Source organism: Perca fluviatilis, chromosome 13, assembly GCF_010015445.1.
Source record: "Perca fluviatilis chromosome 13, GENO_Pfluv_1.0, whole genome shotgun sequence".
NCBI classification, from domain to species: domain Eukaryota; kingdom Metazoa; phylum Chordata; class Actinopteri; order Perciformes; family Percidae; genus Perca; species Perca fluviatilis.
Window position 1 is genome coordinate 33921944 of NC_053124.1, and position 26329 is coordinate 33948272.

General features: G+C 39.6%; 1 protein-coding gene, 1 long non-coding RNA gene and 1 gene segment (V, D, J or C); all 3 read left to right on the forward strand.

Moving 5' to 3' along the window:
- Positions 1 to 25020, forward strand: part of LOC120572044 (CD209 antigen-like protein C) — a 56232-nt gene extending 31212 nt beyond the window's left edge. Inside the window, exons 1-7 of one of the 2 annotated variants that reach the window (XM_039821246.1) lie at positions 8943 to 9144; positions 9740 to 9850; positions 22077 to 22166; positions 22277 to 22444; positions 22681 to 22823; positions 23232 to 23338; positions 24534 to 25019. In XM_039821246.1, coding sequence (XP_039677180.1) covers positions 8994 to 9144; positions 9740 to 9850; positions 22077 to 22166; positions 22277 to 22444; positions 22681 to 22823; positions 23232 to 23338; positions 24534 to 24666 — 903 coding nt within the window. In that variant the 5' untranslated portion in view covers positions 8943 to 8993 and the 3' untranslated portion in view covers positions 24667 to 25019. Of the gene's footprint in view, positions 1 to 8942; positions 9145 to 9739; positions 9851 to 22076; positions 22167 to 22276; positions 22445 to 22680; positions 22824 to 23231; positions 23339 to 24533 lie in introns of those variants that run through there. The other variant, XM_039821247.1, reaches the window with a different exon arrangement.
- Positions 1 to 26329, forward strand: part of LOC120572047 — a 217143-nt gene that overhangs the window by 166643 nt on the left and 24171 nt on the right.
- Positions 719 to 2620, forward strand: LOC120572088. The gene is made up of 3 exons (XR_005641351.1): positions 719 to 1185; positions 1304 to 1414; positions 2510 to 2620. It is a non-coding gene; the product is annotated as an uncharacterized LOC120572088 (long non-coding RNA).

Consider the following 26329-nt stretch of genomic DNA (forward strand, 5'->3'; position numbering starts at 1 on the left):
TGTCAACAAGGTAAGAAACAATTTCTCACATTTATGTTTTAGGCAATGGGATGCTCTAAATATTTCCTCCTATTCTGACAGATCAACTTTACACTCTGTGCCCAACTGAAATCAAAAAGATAGATAGATAGATAGATAGATAGATAGATAGATAGATAGATAGATAGATAGATAGATAGATAGATAGATAGATAGATAGATACTGCGCAATACCATATGTGACAATTGTATGTTTCACCTTATAGGATCTTATCAAAAATGGTTGAGGACAAACCCAAAACCTGGAATCAACATCTCCAAGTCACACTTTTTGCCCTGCGTACAAAGAAACTGCTGACGACAAGATACTCCCCCCATTTTCTCATGTTTGGGCGGGAGGCCAGATATCCCATAGACATTCCAACTGAGTACAAGGTGAGTGGGAAAGTATGCCATGTATAAATTACATTTGACATAACCGTGTTTGACTACTTGCTTGCTGAAAGTCCCCTGTCTGATGTGCAGAAATTGTGCCATGTGTCTTTGTTGCCACAGATTACTCATGACTACGTGGAGGCACTTGTGGCAGAGGAAAGATTGTCCTCAGGCCTTCAGGCCCTTCCTGAACATTTTGCCATTGCCCAACAAAATATGGAGAGGGCAAGGGAGGGAGTTAAACGAAAAAGGGAGGAGCTGGGCCACGATGATGAATTCAAAGTGGGTGATAAAGTGCTCAGACAAAACAGACAGGAGCAGAGGAAAGGTGGAAAGATGGAGAAGGCAATGATGGGGCCATTCATTATTACAAACATTGAGGGAAAAAGTGTGGATGTTGTGTCGCAAAAGGGCAAGATCCACCAGAAGATCAATATGGATCAATTACAACGATGCATTGACCCAACACCAAGAATCCCACACAAGTGGAGTGGCCGATCAGCCTCCACTCCATCAACCCTTTCTGCTGATGAATCCCCATGTCTTTCTGAGTGGCGGGTGTCCCCATGTCACACTCCTTCGTTTCAGTCTCCTCCATCGTACTCTCCAGCACATGAGGGGCCTTCAACGTCAATGCACTCTCCAGCACATGAGGGGCCTTCGACATCACTGCACTCTCCAGCACATGAGGTGCCTTCAACATCACTGCACTCTCCAGCACATGAGGGACCTTCCACACCACTGCGTTCCCCAGTCCAAGCTGTACAGCCGGTGAGTGGTTTTGTTGTGTTTAATGAGCTCTCTACCAAACAGGGCTTTCATGAGTCAGTAGTATGGTTCAAACTTCCAACATAATAAAACATGTTGTGGATGTATTGTGTCTCTGTAGGACCACACACTCAAAACAACCCTGCAGCCAACAACATAAGGTGTTTCAAAGCTAGTACAGTGGCTCTGGGAGGGTTTTATCTTCTCATATTGGCTGGACTCTACATTCGCTGTGAGCATTTTGTTTTAATACAAACTGTCATATCTTAATGGAGACATGTCATAAAAACATACTTTTCCAGTTCTTATATACATTTGGGTATCTGGAGTGCCTACCAATCCACCAGCTGTGAAATAACACAACTCAGTCAGTTTTTTCACGGCTGCCTACATGAGGAAACATGCGATTCAATAAGCTATTCACATTTGACTTCCTTTCTTCTTTCACAGTCAGGCTCATTAGAATATAATTCCCCCATCTGAGCATCTCCTCCCACAGCTTAACGACTACTGTTGGTACACGATCCGTTCTGCTTGCACGATCCGTTCTGCGCATGCGCAAGATAATACTGTTTTACCGAGGATACGACCTGCATGATCTGTTCCACGCTAGCCTATGGCTAGCCTCCACCAGGAAGCTAACGTTAGTTTAGCTAACAGCTAATTCGGCTAACCGCTAGCTGACAGCTAGATTCAGTCTAAAATAACGTTAAGTCAAACTTAATGGGAGAAGCAGGCTACAGCTATATTAAGACTTTACAGTAATAACAATACAGACAAATATTGAGTGATTGTATTTTAAATGAGCACAAGTAAAGTAGAACTGATGTAACAGCTGTTATATATGTTAACGTTTATTTTCAAGTTTTATTTTGAGGGTCTTTTAAAGTTATTACATGCTGTCTCAGCTATCGGTTAGTCGAATTAGCTGTTAGCTAAACTAACGTTAGCTTGGCTGTCGACCAGAAGAGTGGAACAGATCGGGAAGTGTCGTAAATCCTCATACAACAGCGCATGCGCGAACATTTTGCGCATGTGCAGAACGGATCATGCATGTGCAGAACGGATCGTGTACCGACAACTACTTTTTGCATATATTTCATTATGCACAGGATATATAACTTAATTCTGTCTTTAGCTTAAAGCAGAATGATCTGGTGTTGTTGGTCCTTTTCTTATTTTGTTGTGGTTTTCACCAGATATTTATTTAGTCGATTTGCTCTTTCATAGTTTCAAATTTCAAAATGTTATGTTATTTTTTACCTTTCTTTATGTAACTGTTGTTATTTCTGTCCTCAATAAAGGCTCAACTTATCTTATATTTCAGTCACTTTGCTGCAGACCAGATACGAGATGCTGCAGACCGGATACGACCAACTGAGCAAAAACAACAGTCAGTTACAGGATGAAGTAAAGAAGCTGAAGAACAGAACTGAAGGTGAGAAAAGTTTAAAACCAGTAAACTCCTGTATTATACACATTTACATCATAGACCTTGATTGTGTAGTTACCGTTGATAATAACTGTTTCAACTCCAAGTCTTATCACTTTGACACTGAGTGATGTGAAATCTGTCTTTAAAAGTTCTTTTTAAAAGCTGTCCTCATGGATGGACGAGATTTGGAAGCAGTTGGTACTTTAAATCAGAAGAGAATAAGACTTGGGATGGAAGCAGAGCTGACTGTCAGCAGAGAGGAGCAGATCTGGTCATCATTAACAACAAAGAGGAACAGGTGAGTGTGTTTGTTTCTGAGTGAGTGATTTTAGAGAAAAAGACATTTAATGGAAATATTTAAATATACATGTTGATTTGAAATTGTTGTAAAATGACCTTGAAATTATGTATTTTCCTTTTTAAAATGCATTCTGATAAAGTGAAATGTTAACTGTCTTGTGAGCGTTAATCGTGCACTTCCTCATGCGTTCTCTGTTTCTCTGCTGAGTATAAATGTATTTCTTCACTTTCCTCCATTACTAATGTGTGTTTACTGTCATGCTGTTGGGTCCAGTCCTCAGTGTGTGGTGGACCGAGGGATCCCTCTTGTGTTTGTTGTGGCTGATGAAGTCACAAGATGACTTTACTACAACAGAAATGCTGAACTGTGAACAGAGAAATGATTGTTGTCTCTCGTCAACTTCTAGAAGTTTGTCTCTGAGTTGAGTAAGGATGGAGAGTCCTGGATTGGTCTACGGCGTGTAAACATATTCACACGGGAATTGAAATTGGAATGGGTGGATGGATCACCACTGACAGAAATGTGAGACATTTTAAAGGTTTTTGGTTTTCATCACTATTCCATCAAAGTCACTGGTTGTCACTAAAATAAGTATGTTTTACATTAAAGATGCTGAGTTGGTTGGTTTCGGTCGAGAGAGAGAGAGAGAGAGAGAGAGAGATGAGCAAGGTTTCATTCTTTCATTAGCAGCTGTTACAGATTGCATCGATTTACAAAGCTTAATCTGAAATGTTATTGAATTTTTTTTATTATTTACAGATAATACAAATATTTAAAGTGAAATTAAACAGTTTATTTCGCATTAACTAAGTAATTGAGTGCGTTGACTGATTTTAATTTTTAAAGGAACCTTATTCAATCAATGTTCCATCTCGTTATTTACAAAATAATCTCTTTTCAAAACAACAGGCCAATAAATACATACATATAAGCTTAAATAAATGACATCAACTCCTGAGAAAAGATGAGTTGGTCTCCTTCAACAGATCACAACACATCACCATGAGCCCAGATCCACATCCTGATTCTGGCTTTCACCATCCGAGTAAACAGTAGATTGGCATAATATTAACAGAGCAATCCACCTTCCTCTTCCTGCTCACATACATGGCCATCTTTGATTGGCCCAAGATGAAGTTTAACAGCTGACATTAATGTTTAGCAAACATACCGTATCTGAAACCAAGGATGAACATTTGCTTAGAGAAAACCTCCCCTACCTTACTAAATTCTCCAGCAACAAGATTAATGACAGCAGGCGCACACACTAACAATACATTTCTTTTTCATCACAATAAGGACATGTGTTGCTCAGACGCGGCCTTACCTATGTTTCACCCGTTTCAATTGAAACAGGCCCCACCCTCCAAGGGGGCCCCAACAGACAAGTAAAATCCCATTCATTTTCTCCGTAGGATATTGATTTTCAGCCATAATGTCTAAACCATCCAAGGTAGATTGACCACGAGCTACGAGGTTGTGAAACGAAAGTTCAGCGGCCGAATCCCCGTCACAGGATGCTAGCCAAAATACAGATTATCCGTCTTCAACTCAAACTGCTGACAATAATGATGACCAAACATTGTTAGTAGAACAAGAACATGAGGGAGATGCCAGGGAGAAAGCCCCGTTTACAGAGACAGAGGGGGGGTGCTGGCCATAGCATATTGCCGATTACCAACAAATTGATATTGTTAGAAGCGGTCCCGTTCAGATATTGAGGAGTTTAACTTCCCACAAAGCCAATCACACCGCCTTTTTACCAAGGAGAGATATTTCATGAAGATGAAAAATGGAGAAAAGCTACGCAGGTCATGGTTAGTGTACTCAAAAACATCAGATTCAGTCTTCTGTTTCTGCTGTACCTTATTTGGCAAGCGGACGAGTAGTCTCACTCACAGTATAGCCTACTGCGCAATCAATTAAGCAGAGAAGTTGGCGTCCGTGAAAGGGCGAGGCTTATTCCAACGTAAAGCTCTGTATAATTGTATATAGTTTTAATCAAATAAGGTTGGATTATTTCTATGTTGAGCTGCCTGTTCGTGAAGCTGAAAGTGCACGTAGTAAAATGATATACCATTGTGTGCAAACCAACAGGAATCCTTGCTTTTTCTGCTCTATTATGTTTATGTTTTATGTGGGTAGGGCCCCATATTAGTTATTGAAACGGCCCCCAGATGCTTAAGGCCGCCGCTGGTGTTGCTAACACCAGGACTAGTGACAGCCAGAAACGCTTTGACCGCCACTATCCCATGTAACACTCTCCACTGTAGGTCAGCTACTCTTTTAGTTAATGGTGGTTTGTATAAACTCCTCCACGCATGTTGGACATCAACCACCAAACCAGATGTCCTCACCACGGTGTGTCAACTCGTTCATGGAGTTTACACTTACACCACAGTCAGTAGTAGACAGACAGGTAGCGAGAGAGACAGGTACATGGAGCTAAACACCACAGTCAATGGTGGACAGACAGGTAGAGAGAGAGAGACAGGTACACAGAGCCTTCAATCAAAAGATTTGAAACTAAATTAAAATACGAATACACAGAACAATGGCGAAATGAAAATAAAATACAACACAAACTCCTCTGTTATCAATCCCTGAACAGAGATATCCAACTGGCCGAATATCTCAAAACAAAAAATCCAAAAGAAAAATACATTTTAACAAAATCCAGAGTCAGTGACCATGAGCTGAAAATTAAAAGAGGTTGACATTTAAAAGTGTGGAGACCAAGAGAGGAACGAGTCTGTACACACTGCCATCAGGATATCCAAACACAATTACATTTCTTAAGTCCCAAATACAGAATTGTATATATTATCATTTTTATCATTCTTTGTTTTATTTATTTATTTTTTCTTCTTTTGTTTTCCTTTTTTATATAATTGTTTCAAATTACCCTTTGAGGGACATGCACAGAATTTGTTTTAGTATCTTCATTTATATAATAATTATCCTGTTTACTTGTATTATTATATCAGATGTATTTTCTCCTTTTTGTTGTTTATATGTGTGTTTATTCTTATGCTTTGGCAACACATATGTATTTTTTGTCATGCCAATAAAGCAATATTAGAGAAAGAGAGAGAGAGAGAAGAGAGAGAGAGAGAGAGAGAGAGAGCAATGAACAAGTTTTCATTATTTCATTAGCAGCTGTTACATTGATTTACAAAGCTTAATATTAAATGAGTTATTGAAATACTTTGATAAATTAAAGATAACATAAATATTTAAAGTGAAATTAAACAGTTTATTTCTAATAAACAACAATCAGGAGTTTCAACCGTTTGATGAAAGAACATTTTATCTGTCTGCCTCGCTCTATTAATGGTTACTGGTTCCCTGCAACATGCTGCGATCAACAAGGAAAATGGACACAAAGTACAATGTTTAGAGATAATAAGAACTGTATCTGTGAGAAAAAGATGATCTGATCTCTTTGATGACAGAGAGGTGTGTAGTGTTGGGATCAGCTTTGTCAAATCAGACCAATTCTTTAACATTTGTTCATCTGTTTATTCTGTGTTGCTAAATAACCTGATTACAGAGATATTGTTCCTCTGCCTTTCTTAGTGCATAATCTGGTTAGAAGTCATGTGTACTTACTCTGTAGTCCTACAGGATTATTATAATAAAAGATAATAAAAACATGGATTAGCTGGTTGCCTTTATTTTGGTTTATGTAGTTGATTAGTAGTTTGTAGTCAGTTAGTTAGAAGTTTGTCGACAATCCCGTTGATGAAGAAGCTGTAGGCTATTACGGGAGATCGGGAGATGATATTGAGGCCTCGACTATAGATGTATTTTCATTTCCAGATAACTTCCTATTTGAGTGGTATTGTTTTTCTTCCCAGTCTATCAATTATGGAGCCTACATAATTTATCCGTCCTCATATCACTCACGTCACCCATCGTGGACTCTTACATCCCAGCAGATTCTTTGTGTCGCACTGTGATGTTTTCTTTGCAAATGGCAGTTTTCTTTCCAACATAGGCTACAGTAAAGAGTGTGCCTCGCTCTGAAACGTGTTTTAAACGTTTTTGTAGAGTTCCCTGGACACAAACCATAAGAGATAAAAAGAAATAAATGATTGTAAATCATATTTCTGTTAATGATGGGATTGGTAGTAGTTTACTTTTTCGCCTGCAGGATTGCACCTGAATGAAATGATAGGTGTAGCCTACTACCAGTCCAGTTTTCACCAGTGATATTAGAGGTTACCTGTGATGAAATAGGACATTTCCGGCGTTGGCGGCTGCGGGGTGCGGGCTGTTGCGTCCCAGTGTTGGGGTCCTCTGGCTGTCGTCCCTGGTTCTCCCACGTTCTCGCTCTCTGGCGGCGGGGGGGGCTTCCTGGCACAGCTCTCTGCTGTCCTCCCTTGGGGTGGGGCATGGCTGTCCTCGGGGCATGTGGTCTCGGTTCCTTTGCGCTTTCGGGGGGGCCACAGGGTGCCCTGGCTACTGGGGTCCCTGCCTGCTGCTGCTGGGGTCGGTGCATCGCGGTCGTGGCGTCCTGCTCTAACTAACTACATTCTGGGACAGGCTTATGCACGCGCACACACACACACACAGACACACAGACACACATTTACGCACACATAGACACATACATTCACCCACGCACACACAGACACACATATAGACACACACACAAACAAATGTAGGTTGTTATTTTGCTTGACTGTTCCTCATTTTCATTCTACCTCAGTTGTTTTCTCCTATCAGCTGTTTATTGCTGTTGTTCGGCTGGCTGCCTCTTTGTCATTTTTTGTTGTTGTTGTTGTTGTTGTTGTTGTTTGTCTTTCTCCGCCCCCACCCCCCATCCCCGTTCTCTTGCAGGTATGGTCCCTTCTCTGTGGTGTCTGTCTGTGTGGTGTTTTTGCCCCCCACCCCCATTTCTGTCCCCCTGTCCGGCCCGGTGACAAATCATACCATAACTAAATAAATAATAAACCAGACAAAGGAGTATATTAAAACTCTCTTGTTGAAGTAAAATCTGTTTGGCACAACAAGGTCTTCAGCTCCTCGTACTGTATACCAGGCTGCAGGGCAGGACAGGTTAAAAAGAAGAAGAAGAAAAAGAAACTGCTCCCTCATTCACACATCACTATTCCCTGTATAGTGTTTATTAAATAGTGAACTGAACGACCAAACCAGATTTCAGACACTCACTGAAAACACATCGCTGTGTGACTTGCGTCAGTAGATGCGCCTTTTCAGTTTCAGTAAACTGAATCCTCTTTCCTTTCCTTTCATCCTCCTTCATTCTCTCCCTTTCTTTCCATCCCTACCTACTTTACATACTTTCTTTCTAATGTCTTCTTTCCTTCCTTCCCTCTTCTTTCCACCCTTCGTTCTCTGCATGTCTTTCCTTCCCTACCTCCTTTACATACTTTCTTTCTTACGTCTTCTTTCCCTTTTTCATTCTTCCTATTTCATTCTTCCCTCTACTTTCTATCCTTCCCTCCTTAACTTTAAATCTCTTTCCCCAATACGTACTTCATTTCTTCTTTTCCTTCCCTCCTTATGTACTCACTTCCTCTAAAATAAGTGCCCGGCACAACAACAGTTCCCATTTAAGAGATGTGTCAATGCAGCTATAAACAGATATGTTTATTTCGTCAATTTTATAGTGAGGAAGAAACAGTTTTACTTTACTTTAAGATACTTTTATAAAGTTTTTCGGAAGGGTTTCATGATTCCAATTCCCAAACGATTGAATGCTGCAATTTCAGTCATATTTTAAGTTAAGTGGAACTTTTTGTCTAACAGTAAAAAATAATAATAATAATAATAATAATAATAATCTATACTTTATTAATCCTGCAAGGGGAAATTACAATGGTTTCACTCTGTTGTTATTACACACATTGCACACAGGCCTGAATTACATACACATGCTCAGTACCTCTACACGGACTAATGGAGAGATGTCAGAGTGAGAAATGTATAAGGGTGTGGATCTGTCTTATTGGTTTGTGCTGCAGCCACTTCCTGTGTTAAAGGAGTGACCAACTCAAAGACAGTGAGACGGAGAATACGTTCAGTTCAGTTTTTCAGTTTGCCAAGATGTCTGCAGATACTGTGGCTGCTCCACGTTTGAGCCTGAATGTGAGATATAACAGAAACGACCAAGAGAACAGCAGAGAGGAAGAGGAGAGTCAGGTGGAGATCTTAAAGGATGAAGAGCATCACACTGATCTCAGGCCACAAAGAGCCAGTAAGTCTGAAATTATGATTGTTGTAAAGGAGAAGTTCATGTCAGTTTATTTGTGGCTTTATAACAATTAGATACTGAATAATATTTCACAATTAATCAATCAATCCACCATTAGTCACCATTAACTCTGGGTCATTATCAGGTGTCTTCGTCCTGTAATCTGGTGCCTCGTGGCAAGGCAAGGCAAGGCAGCTTTATTTATATAGCACATTTCAGCAACAGGGCAATTTAAAGTGCTTTACATAAAACATGAAAGAGAATTCAGAAAACAATTTAAAACAATTTAAAAACATTCAAAGTCAAGAATAAAAATGTACAGTGCAGTATAAGAATAAAAAAAATAAATAAATAAAAAAACAACAACAGAGAAACATAAAAGACAAGAATAAAATTTACAGTGCAGTTTAAGCACTGTTAGGTAGGCACTGCTATGCACTGTTAGGCACTGTTCTAGGTACTATTAAGCCCTGTTAGGCAATATTAGGTACTGTTAGGTAAAACATTAAAACAGTTAGTCATTATTATGAGTCATTATTCTAATGGTTCAAACTTCAAACATAATAAAACATGTTCTGGATGTATTGTGTCTCTGTAGGACCACACACTCAAAACAACCCTGCAGCAAACAACAGAAGGTGTTTCAAAGCTGCTGCAGTGACTCTGGGAGGGTTTTATCTTCTGATATTGGCTGGACTCTTCATTCGCTGTGAGTATTTTGTTTTGAAACAAACATATCATATCTTCAAAGAGACATGTCATAAAAACATACTTCTCCAGTTCTTATATACATTTGGGTATCTGGAGTTCCTACTAACCCACCAACTGTGAAATAAGACAACTCAGTCAGTTTTTTCACAGCTGCCTAGATGAGGAAACATGTGATTCCACAAGCTATTTATATTGGACTTCCCTTCCTCTGTAACAGTCAGGCTCATTAGAATATACTTCCTTCGTCTGAGTATCTGCACCCACGGCTTAATGACTAACTTTTGCATAGCTGCGCCATATTTTTAAAATAAGCCAATCAGAGCAGACTGGGCTTTTACAGGAGGGGTCTTAAAGAGACAGGCTTTAAAACGGAAGTTTTGGTTTTGTTCACACTTGATGATTCAGTTAAGAAGTCAGTAATCCTCTATTTACTATTTACAACACCTCAACATATACAGCAGGTTAAAGGAGAACTCCGGGTTGCTAGCTTGCCGTGCTAGCTGCCGTCCGGGAGGGAGTGAGTTCAGCCAGGCAGGCTTCTGTGATAATCCATACGCAGCAGTTCCGTGTGTATTTGTAGCATATATATCCATTTTGTGTGTGATCCATCTGGCGGAGGTGTTACAAGGGAAGGAAGGAAATAAACTACAATTTTCCGCCGCGAAAGGCACGAACGGCTTTCTGGAGGACATCCAACAGACCAGCGGGTTTTCATTGGATTGTTGTCCACCTCGGCAAGCGAGTAGGGCGGGGAGGAAGCAGAAGCAGGGACGCCGGCCAGGCCTGCTAGCTGGATCATATACAAAATGGATATATATGCTACACACGGAACTGCTGCGTGTGGATTATCACAGAAGCCTGCCTGGCTGAACACACTCCCTCCCGGATGGCAGCTACCAGCTAGCACGGTGAGCTAGCAACCAGCAGGAGGTATGAATTGAAAACGCATCTTGTTGTCATGTAATAGAATAGAATAGAATAAATCTTTATTGTCCACCGGGGTGGAAATTTTTCTTTGGCTCATGTTAGGTTGTAAAAAGTTAAACCATTGGTGATGTCTGATAAAAATGTACTTAGTTGAATGAACACTAGCTGGAGGAAGCACTGAATTAACCGATTGCATCACACCACACCTAATCAGCATTTGACTGCCTCACCCCAAACTCTAGCTTCTAAAGAATTGATTAGGTCATATCTGCCATTTAGCATACTGTAGGAGACTCATTGTCCCCACAGGAAAGGTAACTGTTGTCTCTTTTTGGGGGAGCCACTCCCTGTTGGGCCAGACTGGGTTAGAACAAAGGAAATGCATATTACTGTAGAATCAACACTACCATGATAAACGACCTTTGTCTGTGACCTGGAGTTAATCTAATCGGAGGTGGGTCCTTAATCTGAGAGAGTTTTCAGTCAAGGAAACACCCACAATCCTGAGGAATATAATTCGGAAACAGGGATGAATTCAGGACTACAAGCCTGGGACCCGACAAGGGAACAGGTTCTGTAGTCCGCTGGTTACAGTGTATTGTTTTGTCATGTCGCATGGCTGCAAGGGGAATCATGTTTGCAGTCTGCTGCTGGCAGTGTTTTCATGTTTTATGTTTAATTGTGTTTTGACTGTCGTTGTTTTATTAAACCTTTTGCTTAACTTTCAATTCGACCCCAGCCTCTCCTTCCTCCTCCAGAAATCGAAGAACGCGTCTTTTAGAGATTTCTAACAAATGGTGACCCTGACGTGATTTTTGGAGGATGAAAGGAAAAAAGGCGAATTGAAAAACTGGAGTGCTGACTGCTGATCTCTCACACAGGGCCCGAAAGTGAAAGGTAAGCCAGAACCTGTTTTTATCGAAAATCTGCAATAGAAAGATTTAGGTGGGAGAGATCAGCAGCGTCAAACTCGTAAGTGTATTAAAATCCCAATTGAAAACTACGTTGAGAGCGATAAGTCAAAAGCAATGTATGTTGTTTGTTGTTATTTGTATTGTGTGTGATTTGTATGTATAAGCTTAAAAAGCCTGAAAGAGGGTCCATGGAAAATGCACAGCCGACCGGGACGGGAAGACCCGAGTAGCGTTTGATTCGCGTGCATTTTATTAGAAGTCCATTTGAGTTTGGCTGATTTTAGATTGTGATAAATTTTAAATATAAAGTGTACTAACTAGGTTACAGCGTTTGATTCGCGTGCAGTATTAGAGGATCGATTTGAACTCGACCGGGTGTAGAACCAGTGAATACATTTTAAATAGAAAGACCGCGAGGGCGGTGACAGAAAATTAGTTTCTGTGAAGGCACGGAGGAAAACATTAAGACTTTTTTAAAGCCAGTATTAACAGCTGTGAAGAATAGGACTTGGTAATGCTGATCTGGCGGCGACGGCGGAGATAAAGCGCCATAGAAAGACTCTTCAGTTTTCTTCCTTTGACCCATAGTATGGAAATAGGAAAAATCAATTAAATAGGTATAGTCGAATTGTGTGAAAACACTTAGGAAATTGTACAGAGGCCTACTGTAAATATTTTTAGAAATAGAATTGTGGTGTTGGGATTTGAGTCCGCGGCAGCGACTCGTGCTGCGTGTGTGACTTGTGAAAAAGTGTAAATAAGATGTTTTGAAATTGTAAAATTTGAAATTTGAAATTGCGAAGTGTGGTTGTGTAAAGCTTAAAAGCCCGCAAAGAGGGTCCATGGTTAAGTGCACTAGAAGTCCACTTTTTTAAGCGGCCAGGTTTAGAATCCTGTAAAATGTGTTAAAAAGACCGAATATGAGCCGGCGACAGAGTACCTAGTCTCTGTGCGGTCACAAGAGGTGTGGCCATAGTGTTTAAAAAGTCCAATAGAGCCGGCAACAGGAAAATCATTTTCTTTGTGCGGTCACAAGAGGTGTGGCCATAGTGTTTAAAAAGTCCGATAGAGCCGGCGACAGGAAAAATAATTTTCTTTGCGCGGTCACAAGAGGTGTGGCCATAGTGTTTAAAAAGTCCGATAGAGCCGGCAATAGAGAAATAATTCTCTGTGAGGTTAAAGATAGGAAACAATTAAATATAGGGTTGTATAAAGGCTACTGTAAATAATTTTTTTTTAAATAGAATTGTGTTTGAATTTGAGTCTGCGGCAGTGACTCGCACGGTGTTTTGTGAAACTGTAAATAAGATGTGTTGAAATTGAAAGCGCAGTGTGGTTATAACTTCATTGTAAGATAGTTTTGTTTAAATTGAGAGCGTGCAGCAGCTCAGCGGTGGGGGTTGTGGACATGTTGAGGTTGCGGGAGCAGTGTGGTTGTGGATGTTCGTTTGTGTTGAGTTTTGCATTGGAAATTCCATTTCCTGAGGGGTATAACGAACAGCGACTCCATCTGGTTGGTAAATCATTACAACAGAGCGTCTACTAAAACCAGCTAGGGGTCAGACTATGGAAAATACGGTAAACTAGAGAAATGAAATTTCTGAAGAGATTGCTGTGTGAATGCTTTATGATCGAAAGGCTAACTGGATGGCTGTTTTGATTTTTGTGGAAAAGGGTGGATCAGTGAGAATGGATGAAATAGTGGAAGTGGATTAATCAGTATGAATCTCTTTGGAAGAGTTGGGGCGCCGACCCTGAACGTATGAAAGATGTGGAAATGTTTCAATGAAGTTTCTCAGTGAATGCATGAATGAGCAGCTAGCAGTTGAAAATGGGAGCAAAATATCTGCTCAGAGTTTTTGTGAATTAATGTTTGTTGCTCCAATGTTTCAGGTAGTTGAAGATAAGTCCATTTTATTTTTCATCTGTTTTTATTTTATTTTATTTCTGTTTTTTGCAGGAAGTAGGATTAAGTCTGCGTGATTGATGAAGCCCATTGCAAGTCAAAACAGCAGCTGTTAGAATTTGTTCACACATTCTTTTAAGTCACACGAAACAAAGACAAAAGGTGCCTTTGTTTGAATTTACACTCTCACCGAGGCAACTTCCCCACCCTACCTGTGAAGACAGTCCAATGGGGGGTGGTACGGTGGCCGGGAAGTGCAATGCAACATTACAAAGAATGAAACACTTTTACAAAGCTCGAGACAAATTTACATTTTGGAAAACAAATTTACATTTTGGAAAACAAATTTACATTTTGGAAAACAAATTTACATTTTGGAAAACAAATTTACAATTTGGAAAACAAAATAACATTTTAGAAAACAAATTTACATTTTGGAAAACAAATTTACATTTTGGAAAACAAAATAACATTTTAGAAAACAAATTTACATTTTGGAAAAAAAAATAACATTTTAGAAAACAAATTTACATTTTGGAAAACAAAATAACATTTTCGAAAACAAATTTACATTTTAGAAAACAAATTTACATTTTGGAAAACAAAATAACATTTTAGAAAACAAATTTACATTTTCGAAAACAAATTTACATTTTAGAAAACAAATTAACAAGATGCAAAACACTTTTACCAGTCCCGAAACAAATTTACAAATGACAGATTCTTCACGGAAAGGGAATGTACCACATACCGAGTGATGAGGTGTTGTTGGTGAGCGCCGATCAATTTGTGTTGTTGTGAGTGAGTATATGGCGTGAATGAAGTCTATGGTGACTTTACGTGTGGTCGGTGTTTGGAGTTTTTATATGACGCGGACCTGACGGAAACATTGGAAAAACAGGGAACGTATCGACAGCCGCGGCCGGATCGGAAGGCTACAGCAGGGGGCAGCTGGACCTGGAGCTCACTGCCCATTCCTGGGAGCCCAAACCGACCCGACGCAGCGCTGGAGACCCAGGCCGTATTGCTGGGCCCGCTGGAGGGAAGGGAAGCCCGGGAGAATCAGATCCAGGACTGAACGGAGCGGACTGTCACAGCCTGCTGAAGTTTAAATCACAGGTTTCCTAAAGGGAGTCTGGCGGGACTCGGACTGTGGAACCGACGAAAACACGACTTAAAGTCTCGTTAAATAAATAAATACATGCAGAAATAAATGAATCATTAGTGTTTAAACTTCACTTTGAAGCAGAACCTCTTAGTTCAGAAGGGTGAAGTTTCCGTTTGTACTCATCTGTGAACTGATTATAATAAATATTCTTTGTATTAACACATTAATTAGTCTCTTTGTCTTTTGTTTAAAAAACTAGAACATCGCATGAGATTTTGACGATTTATAGTGATTTTATTTCCGTTAGACCTTTGCCTACATTGACGCTGATGCATTAAGGACGGCCCATAGACAGTATATAAGGGAGTGCCTCCCCTGTTCCAAGATGGCGGCTCTATTGCGCATTCGATCCATAACTGCCGTAGTCAAGGCGACATGTATACAACACCTCATCACTTCCGGTCCGTGGTACATTCCCTTTCCGTGAAGAATCTGTCATTTGTAAATTTGTTTCGGGACTGGTAAAAGTGTTTTGCATCTTGTTAATTTGTTTTCTAAAATGTAAATTTGTTTTCGAAAATGTAAATTTGTTTTCTAAAATGTTATTTTGTTTTCCAAAATGTAAATTTGTTTTCTAAAATGTAAATTTGTTTTCTAAAATGTTATTTTGTTTTCCAAAATGTAAATTTGTTTTCTAAAATGTAAATTTGTTTTCGAAAATGTTATTTTGTTTTCCAAAATGTAAATTTGTTTTCTAAAATGTTATTTTGTTTTCCAAAATGTAAATTTGTTTTCTAAAATGTTATTTTGTTTTCCAAAATGTAAATTTGTTTTCGAAAATGTCATTTTGTTTTCCAAAATGTAAATTTGTTTTCTAAAATGTTATTTTGTTTTCCAAAATGTAAATTTGTTTTCTAAAATGTTATTTTGTTTTCCAAAATGTAAATTTGTTTTCCAAAATGTAAAAGTGTTTCATTCTTTGTAATGTTGCATTGCACTTCCCGGCCACCGTAGGGTGGAGATAAATTCAGCAGTAAGGAGAAATAAATTGAGCTACTTTAAGCAATTTAACATTAGCTACAATTGTAACAAAAATAATTTAAGATTCTTAGGGGGGTTTCAATGGATAAATTGGTAGATGCATATTTGGCATTTTTGTGCATCTTGACTCAAAATTGGTTTGTTTTTCACTAAAAATGATAAATAATTGTATTTTTAAGCATTCTGATCTTACTGTATCTTCTTCCACTATTTTTTTTTGTTGGTTTTTATTCTTCTATGTTGCTGATGATGTCTCTGAAAAAATCACTGGGTTGAGAGACTCAAGGTAGTAGCTTGTCCATTGATATTTCTTTATGGTTTGTTGTTGTTTTTTTATTATTATTTTTATTCCCTAGTTTGTAAATATTTTGTTAAAAAATAAATAGAAAATGGGGGGAGAGTGGAGGATTTATAGTACTTCTGTGCTGGCCACACAGAAGTGCTATGCAAATCTTCTGCTCAGGGTGTTGAATGGGGCACAAAGAATGACACGTGACTTATATAGAAATTGATTAAAAGGTGTTATGGACTGATGAATCAAAAGAAATAGCAATTTGCTGATCAAGTTTGTCAAAATTGTTTGAAGTAATAGTAAAAGATGAATTAAGCAGCCCATTTCCCCCATTGAGAAAGAAAATTGTGGAGTTTTTGTTTTTTGTGTTTTTGTAATTGATGATCTGTACTGTATGTTTACAATGGACTCATGACTTTTTGGGATCATTTATTGTGTTATGGACTGAAGCTTTTTGCCCATTGTCTTAAGGACTTTGGAAAACACAGATGACAAAGGAAATTTCTCCTCTATGAGAAATGAATGGACAAAATCAAGGATTTCTATCATATTTTCTCATTGTTTTCACAATGATTGAGATTTCTAACACTCACCAGACATACAAAAAATAAAAATACAAACAACATGTCAGACATAGTAAATTGAATATAAAAAAGAAGAAAAAGAGAAAAATATATAAATATGCTTAAAATCATTAGGATAGCAGCTCATATTGATGTTATCACTTGGTTTGGTTGAGGATACTGATGGCATTTGGAATAAAGGATTTTTTAAAAACACTTTTTGCCAGAGGCCCTCTGAAGCGCCTCCCAGACTTCAGGAGCTACAACTGGCTCGAAAGAGGGTGTGTACTATCTGCAGTGATCTTCCTAGCTTTCTTCCTCATTCTGTCAGTGTATATTTGGGTCAGATGTTTTTGGGGTTTTCCCACTATTTTGCTAGCCATTGACACTATCCTATTAAGCTTGTTCTTAAGTTTGCAGCTTAAATGGCCAAACCAAGCAGAGAGATGGAAAGTTAAAACACTTTCAATGTGTGTGGTGTAAACTAGCTCAGTAATCTGAGCACTGACGCCCAGACAGCTCAGTCTTCTAAGGAGACTGAGACTGAGCATTTCTTAAAGATATAGTCTGTGTTATCTGAGAAACTCAGAAAGTTATCAAGAACCGTACCTAGGTACTTAAAAATTCCCACAGTTTCAACTACTAGGCCATTCAATAAAACTGGCTCTGTTGTTACATCTTGTTTTTTGCAAAAGAGTAACTCATTTGTCTTTGCCACATTGATCTCTAGCTCACTATCATTGCACCATGCTTCAAGGGCCTTTATGTGTGCTAGATAGGAGGCCTCGCCATGGGGATCAGTTTTTTGTAAGAGGCCAAGTAATGCCATATCATCAGCATATTTTATCAGTTTAAAGGTACTATTATTTATAGAAAACTCATTTGTAAATAGAGAGAAAAGCAAAGGGGAAAGAACGCTGCCTTGTGGGCAGCCTGTGCTGATGGTATGCACTCCTGACAAAATGCCGCTTACACATACTCTCTGAGGGCGACAGACCCCTATCTATGTTAATATTGGCTAGTCTTTGCAGGAGAATATGTAGCTTCATAGAATTAAAAGCTGCACTAAAATCTACAAATAGGACTCTAGCATTCCCTTTAGGAAGTGCAAGCTGTTTTGAAATAGAGTCTAGAAGGACCAGCACAGCGTCATCAGTCCCTCTATCACTTCTGTAAGCGAACTGCAGCGGATCTAATACACTGGTCACTTGAGAGGTCAGGAGGTCTACCAGAACTCTCTCCATTGTTTTACACAGTATGGAGGTGATGGCTATAGGTCGGAAATCTTCAGGCTTACTTGCACCAGGCATCTTAGGTATGGGCCTTATTAAAGAAACTTTCCAAGACGTGGGTACACCAGCAACTAGGAGGGAGTTAAAAAGCCTTGAGAAAACACCTTTTAATTGTGGGGCACAGGCTTTAAGTAAGCGGGCTTTCAGGCCATCTGGGCCAGTGGCCTTATTCGGCTTTAATTTGGTGAGGCTTTTGGCAACAGCATCTTCTGTAATAAATAATGGTGAACCTATAGGGAGATTTTTACAGATGTCATCACACTCACCCTTATCATCCACAGCATCGAACCTGCAGAAGAACGTATTAATTTCCTCTACAAGACTTTGACTGCAAGCTACAAGACTGTCACCTTTTTTGCAGCTTTTCCCCATTAAATTGTTTAAACCCTCCCAGGCCTGTTTTATGTTACCGCTGAAAAATTTACTCTCAATCTTATTTTTATATTCAATTTTTGCCTTTAGGATACCCCCCCCTTAATTGTTTCCTTTTTTCCTGCACTAATTCCATATTGCCTGAACAAAAGGCAAATTTTCTTTCATTAAGACAGGTTTTCAATTGTTTGGAAACCCAGGGTTTATTATTTGGGAATATTTTAATAGTCTTTGTTTCAGAAACACAGTCTTCACAGAATGTAATATATGACGTTATAGTGTCCGTAAGTTCATTCCCATCCTGGCAGGATTCAAAGAAGGTGTCCCAATTTGTGTTGTCAAAGCAGTCCCTGAGTTGATCTTGGTTTATTTCAGACCACACCTGTATCTGCTTAATGACTGGTTTCGTCCTTTTGAGCATAGCTTTATATTTAGGCAGGAGGTGAATTACATTATGGTCGGATTTTCCGAGGGGTGGTCTGCACACCGCTTTGTATGCCTCAGGGATATTTCCATAGCAGCGGTCAAGGGTCCGATTTAACCATGTGGGACAGTCAACATATTGATAAACAGTGGGCAGATGTGTAGACAAGTTACATGAGTTAAAGTCCCCGAGGACGAAGACGGGCTGGTCTGCAGAACGGGCGAGTGCATCACTATAGCTCTCTCTTATTTTTTCCCCTGCGGCTTTGTCATTTGGTCCGGGCACATACACAAGAATAACAGTAATTTGACCGAACTCTCGCGGGAGGTAGAATGGTCTAAAAGATACAGTCAATATTTCATAGTCCGGTGTGCACACCTGCTCCCGAACACAAAACTGTGCAGCCCAACGATTGTCGATAAATAGACACAGCCCTCCTCCGATAGTTTTACATGAGCTATGCTCATTTCTGTCTGCTCTTATGGTGTTATACCCAGGCAGAGTTGGAGTTTCATGATAGTCTTTGAGCCATGATTCCGTCAAACACACAAGGTTGCTCTGCTTTTTCCTTGATTTCTTCCTCCTCTCTGGCCATTTAGCAGACCGTCGGATTTCCACACAGTCCGCAGGAAGAGTTGGTGGGGCTACACCAGTTGATCGTAGGTAGAGCAGGTGCTCGCGGGTGTAAGTGAGGTAGTCCTGACGGCCTGACAGGCAATTCCCAGTTCCAAATGCCGATAAGCAAAGTAGCATCAAAAGAAAAGTGATTTTCATGACAATACAATCCATAGTGAGATGTGTATTTTTGCAAGTGATAGGCTACACATCCAACTAAAGGAATACTCTATAAAAACACATAGAAAACGAGCGTAAAAGCGTAAAAACCGTGTGTTAGCGAGCGGAGAGCAGTATGCATGCTGTTTAAGGGAGCGGCATCGCCCACATTAATGTCGTGCTACCGTCTACACTCAGGCGTACGGATAACATAGTCGGTGTCTGAAACTTTACCTTCCACCAAATACGGACCTGAGAACCAGGCGGCAAGAGCAGAGCCAGATATGGGCAGCAAGACCAGCACTTTATCACCTGCGTCGAACTGCCACTCGACTGAAGACACAGTGACTCCTTGGCCAACCGTGTAGCATGGTGCAGACGCTCTCTACAGTGGGTTACAAAGTTGGGCTTGTTCTCTGATCAGTCTGTACGGTCTTCGGCAGACCATAAGTCGTAAAGAACTTTCTTGGCAGTGCCAAGAAACACTGCCAATGGGCTACTGAAGACTGGAAGAAGGTGTTATGACATGATGAATCAAAATTTGAAATCTTCGGTTCATCACGCAGGATTTTTGTACGCCGTCGAGTAGGCGAAAGGATGGTTCCTCAGTGTGTGACATCAACTGTCAAACATGGAGGAGAAAGCATGATGGTCTGGGGCTGTTTTGCTGGATCCACAGTCGGCAGTGTTGGGGAGTAACGGAATACATGTAACGGCGTTACGTATTCAGAATACAAATTATGAGTAACTGTATTTCGTTACAGTTACAATTTAAATAGTTGGTATTTAGAATACAGTTACATTGTTGAGATCAATGGATTACATGACGATACTTCTGTTTCACGAGTTTATTCACTCTGAATAAATTAAGGCAACTATATGCATTTCTCAGAAGCCCCGATATGAAATCGAAAAAAATAGCTATTTGCGTGATCAGTCACAATGGAGTCAGAACCGGCACGACAGCGCCAGGGCAGGAATAAGTTTCTATCTTGGAAATTCAAACAGCATTTCACATTAAAGAACGAACAGGGACAATTAAATATAACTGTGCCGTGCAGCCTCTACTTACCAGCAACCAACCTCCTTTCAGCGTCCAAATTACTCCACCTCCAAGCTGGAGAAGCATCTTAAAGTAAGTTATTTTTTAAATTAGCCAAGGGTAGTCGTCTGCTGTAGTTTTACTGGTCACCTTGCTATTTTGACATTGACGTGCGACTTTACATTCTCCTACGTGCTGATTTACTAGCTCCAGAGCAGTTTAAAGACTGACTAGCCCCGTTTGACATGCTAGCTAACGTTAGCTAAAATTAGCTCGTGGTAGCAAGACTGCGGTTATATTATGCAGTTCGGGACTACCAATAATCTATCTGCTTGTTCAGGTACACATTCAGCTATTTGGAATAAAAAGAACACACCATTATAGGCCTATTTAGTAAGCTGGATGTGATAGCTGCATTCCTACACTTCCAAAACGCAATTCGATGTGGAAGTAATCCTGAAGTACTCCAAGTATTCAGAATACGTTACTCAGATTGAGTAACGTAACGGAATACGTTACAAATTACATTTGTGGGCATGTATTCAGTATTCTGTAACGAAATACGTTTTGAAAGTATCCTTCCCAACACTGACAGTCAGTGTAGAGTGAAAGGCACCCTGAACCAAAACAGCGACCACAGCATTTTGCAGTGCCATGCAGTACCCTCTGGTATGCGCCTATTTGGTCCTACAGCAAGATAATGACCCAAAACATAAGTCCAAGCTATGCCAGAACTACCTTAGCAAAAAAGAACAAGATGGTAAGCTTAAAAACATGGAGTGGCCAGCACAGTCACCAGACTTAAACCCCATTGAGGTGGTTTGGGATGAACTGGACAGAAAAGTGAAAGCAAAGCAACCTACAAGTGCCACACATTTATGGGAACTTCTGCAACAGAGTTGGGAAGAACTTTCTGAAGAATATTTGATTTCCATTGTAGAAAGAATGCCACGAGTGTGTTCAGCTGTTATATCTGCCAAAGGGGGCTACTTTGATGAGTCAAAAATGTAGAATACATTTTTGTTTATAAAATAAACAATTAATAAGACATTGAACTGCATGAATTTCAATAAAAACCTGAAAACATGGGGGTGTTTTAAAACTTTTCACCGGTAGTGTATATAACTGACTTTCAGGGCTGCAGCACTCTGTCTGGCATTGCTCTGCTTTCTGATGATGACTGGAATCATCCTCTTATCCGTATACTGTAAGACGAAACACACTTCACAACCACTGAGCCACAAATACTGAACCAATACACCATGGTGTACTTAAATCAGCTTCAGGCTCTAAAGGAAAGATTCAGGGTTTCGCTGACATGCCATATATATGCTGAAATAGTTATTAGTCGCTGTAATTATTACTACTGTCCATTTCACCTGTTAAGAGATCCATGAAGAGAAACATGAAGAGAGCAAATTGTACTAAAGACATATTCAGTTTGGGAAAGTCAGACTAATGAGACCTCATACAAGCTTTGGCTGGTTGTATGTCTTTAGTTTGAAGCAGAATGATTTGGTGTTGTTGGTCTTTTTTAACTTTGTTATGGTTTTCATGTTTATCTTTCAGTCATTTTGCTGCAGACCAGATACGAGATGCTGCAGACCGGATACGACCAACTGAGCAAAAACAACAGTCAGCTCCAGAGGGAGGTTTCAGGTAAAAAAGGTTTAAAATCACCATAACACACAGGATCCAACTTCACACTGTATGTTAAGCATAAATAATTTCACTTAATCTTACTTGTATCTATTGCTGTTTATCTCAAGACATCTCCGTCAACCACAGTCAGTTACAGACCAGATACGAGATGCTGCAGACTAAATACGACCAACTGAGCAACAACACCAGTCAGTTACAGAGCAGCTACCAAACACTGAGTAAAAACAACAGTCAGTTACAGGATGAAGTAGAGCAGCTGGAGGACAGAACTGAAGGTAAGAAAAGTTTAAAACTAGTAAACTCCTGTATTATACACATTTACATCATGGACCTTATTTGTGTCGTTACAGTTGATTATAACTCTTTCATGCTTTTGAACAGAGTAAACATCCTGAAAGGGAATCGTAACAGAGGAAAGAAAGATCTTTAACTAAATGGTTAAAACTCCAAGTCTTATCACCTTGACACTGAATGATGTGAAATCTGTCTTTAAAACTTGTTTGACATTAAGATAAAAGCTGTCCTCATGGATGGACGAGATTTGGATCCAGTTGTTACTTTAAATCTAAAGAGAAGGACTATTGGGATGGAAGCAGAGCTGACTGTAAGAAGAGAGGAGCAGATCTGGTCGTCATAAACAACAAAGAGGAACAGGTCAGTTTGTTTGTTTCTAAATGAGTGAGTTTAGAGAAAATGACATTTAATGAAAATATTTAAATATACATAACAATTTGAAATCTTTGTAAAATGCCCTTGGAAAGTTTATTTTCCTTTTTAAAATGCATTCTGATAAAATGAAACATTAACTGTCTTATGAGTACAAAATTTGCATTTCCCCATGCGTTCTCTGTTTCTCTGCTGAGTATAAATGTCATTCTTCACTTTCCTCCATTACTAATGTGTGTTTACTGTCATGCTGTTGGGTCCAGTCCTCAGTGTGTGGTGGACTGAGGGATCCCTCTTGGGTTTGTTGTGGCTGATGAAGTCACAAGATGACTTTACTACAACAGAAATGCTAAACTGTGAACAAAGAAATGAGAGTTGTCTCTCGTCAACTTCTAGAAGTTTGTCTCTGAGCTGAGTAAGGATGGAGAGTCCTGGATTGGTCTATGGGATGAAAGGAGACAAGCAGAATGGAAATGGGTGGACGGATCATTGCTGACAGAAACGTGAGACATTTTAAAGATGTTTGTTTCCATCACAATTCCATCATCATTTGCTTTTCATAATTAACCAAAGATTTGGGGGAATGTGTTGCCTCTAGATACGCAATTTATTATCTGGTATTTGGCTATGCCGGTGTGAAAATGATGGGGTGTTGTGGTTACGGTTGCGACCATGGAAATGTGGTTTTTGGCATTGCGGTGCTTTTTACAATGGCCTTATTCCAGTGTTTTAACCTGCGTCTTAATGTTAAAACACAACCCGTTCTCACTCCCAACTCGTTAAATACGGATGCTTGGTCAGTGGCTCTCGGCGTCAGATACCGATGCAAAAATCAACCTTTTGGGTCCGTATGGAACTTCCTCCACAGCAATGCGGAAGAGGGTCTGGGTAGTCCACACAGCATTCCGGGATGGGAGAAAAACGTGCTCTGGTTCATTGGCATTTCTTTAAACCAAAAGTTGTTTTAGTCGTGCAACAGAAAACTCAGATTGGACAGATAGTCTAGCTAGCTGTCTGGATTTAACCTGCAGAGATCTGAGGAGCAGTTAACCATAGTCCGCACAGACCGTTTTTAGATTTCGTTTGCTCCGTCTGCACCGCAGCTCTGTGTCAAGTCAATTTATTTATAGAGTACATTTAAAACCAACCTAGGCTGAACAAAGTGCTGTACAAAGTTATATTATGTTATAAAAACAAAGGAAGACAATACAAACATAGACACAATGAACACCATACAAACACTTCTATACAAATGTCCCTAAAGTAAATTATGCGCCAAAGAATAAAAATGTGTTTTAGCTGTCTGGATTTACCCTGCAGAGAGAGAGCAGTTAACCATAGTACGAAAGGACCGTTTTATCTGCTGTTAAACTAGCAAAATTGGATTTGTACACGGCCTAAACGCACCTGCAAAAGGCGCTTCACACCGTGCACTTAGATCATTAAAATAGGAGAGAGAGAGAGAAAAAGACAGAGAAAGAGACAGAGAGAGAGAGAGAGAGAGAGAGAGGTTTCAGTCTTTCATTAGCAGCTGTAACAGATTACATTGATTTACATAGCTTAATCTTGAGTTATTGAAATATTTGATTATTTACAGATAATATAAATATTTTAAGTGAAATGTAACAGTTTATTTCAAATGAACAACAATCAAGAGTTTCAGCTGTTTAATAAAAGAACATTTTATTTGTCTGACAGGTTCTGGGCAGAAGGACTGCCTCACTATGACACTTACCTGTCCGCTGCAACATGCTGCGATCAACAAGGAAAATGGACACAAAATAGATATTATGAAACTAAGAAGAGGATTTGTGAGAAAAAGTTTCTCTGAACTCTTTGATGACAGAGAGGTGTGTAGTGGTGCGATCAGCTTAGTCAAATCAGACCAATTCTTTTGCTCAGCTGTTTATTCTGTGTTGCTAAATAACCTGGATTACAGAGATATTGTTCCTCTGCCCTTCATAGTGCACAATCTGGTTAGAAGTCATGTGTACTTACTCTGTAGTCCTACAGGATTATTATAATAAAAGCTATTAAAAACATGGATTAGCAGGTTGTCTTTACTTTGGTTCATGTAGTTGATTATAATTTTTGTAATCAGTTAGTTAGAAGTTTTTCCTTAGAACATTTTACACTCCACACAAAATAAAACCCTGTGATACTTTTTGCTGTGTTACTGCTTATGGCATGACATTTTGTCAGAACCTTTCTTTTTGGTCAACATTTTTAAATCCAGTGTTTTTTACTCTTACATGTTTTTTATACTTGATTGATTCATTTTGCACACTCTGGACATCTTCATGGCAAAAATGTACATGTCCAAAAAACTGATATTAAACATACTGTATATCAATATTTGTTTTCTGCTTTTTTTTTTCATAAATCACTTAAACAACTTTCTTGAAGTAATTATTATTTATGAAAAGGATATGTCAAAGATTATCAACAAAACTGATTTGATTGAATTAGTATTTTTTTATGTAGTGCCAGATACTCCCTCTGGACACCTTCATGGACAAAAAATGCCTCATTGACTTGCATTAAAACCACATGTTTTTATCTCACTGCCTTTATAGTACAAAACCATGCATGCTGTAATGTCAGCATTTGGTGATATTTGACATTTTTACTGTATTCCACCAAATTCAACCATTTTCCCTTTGTAGGCCGATGCATGTTATTTTGTGTGTGTGTGTGTGTGTGTGTGTGTGTGTGTGTGTGTGTGTGTGTGTGTGTGTGTGTGTGTGTGTGTGTGTGTGTGTGTGTGTGTGTGTGTGTGTGTGTAAAAACATTGTCTCCTGCCTTTGTTGTCAAAACAAAAAACAAAAAAACTATTAGTGTGTTTATGCATCTGGCAGCCAAAGATAAAAATGCAGCTTGGCTGAGGGGTCATTTCATTAGTGAGCAGAGAAGGAGAAAGACCTGGAGCAAAGAGAAGGAGCAAAAATGAAGAGAAATTTTAGTGCAAGAGAGGCTTTAGAAATGCAGCCTTTATCTGCCAGCGAACTGCAGGACTCATCTGAAGGTGACACAAGTTTCGAGGGGGAGTCTGACACAAAATGGTCACTGGAGTCCTCCAATTCTGTGAGTGCCTCTAACCCTTCCTCTGAAAGTGGAGAGGACACTGAAGATCCTGTCCATCCCAACAGCGAGTGGACAGCGAAGAATGGGCAAGTCTGGTCTCCATCTAATACTGAGACGCTGCGCAACATTCAAGCACCGACCGGCATGATGCCAGGGCCCACGAGATATGCCATATCAAGAATCCATGATGTCGCATCCTCTTTCGACGTTTTCTTCACTCCTTACATGATCGAGCTGATTCAGGAAATGACAAACCTACACGGGAGGTGTTCAATCTCAGGATGGAGTGATGTGGATGCTCAAGAGATTCAAGCATGCATGGGACTTCTCATCTTGGCAGGTGTGTACCAGTACAAAGGGGAATCTACCCAGAGCCTGTGGGATGTCCATAGTGGGAGACCATTCTTCAG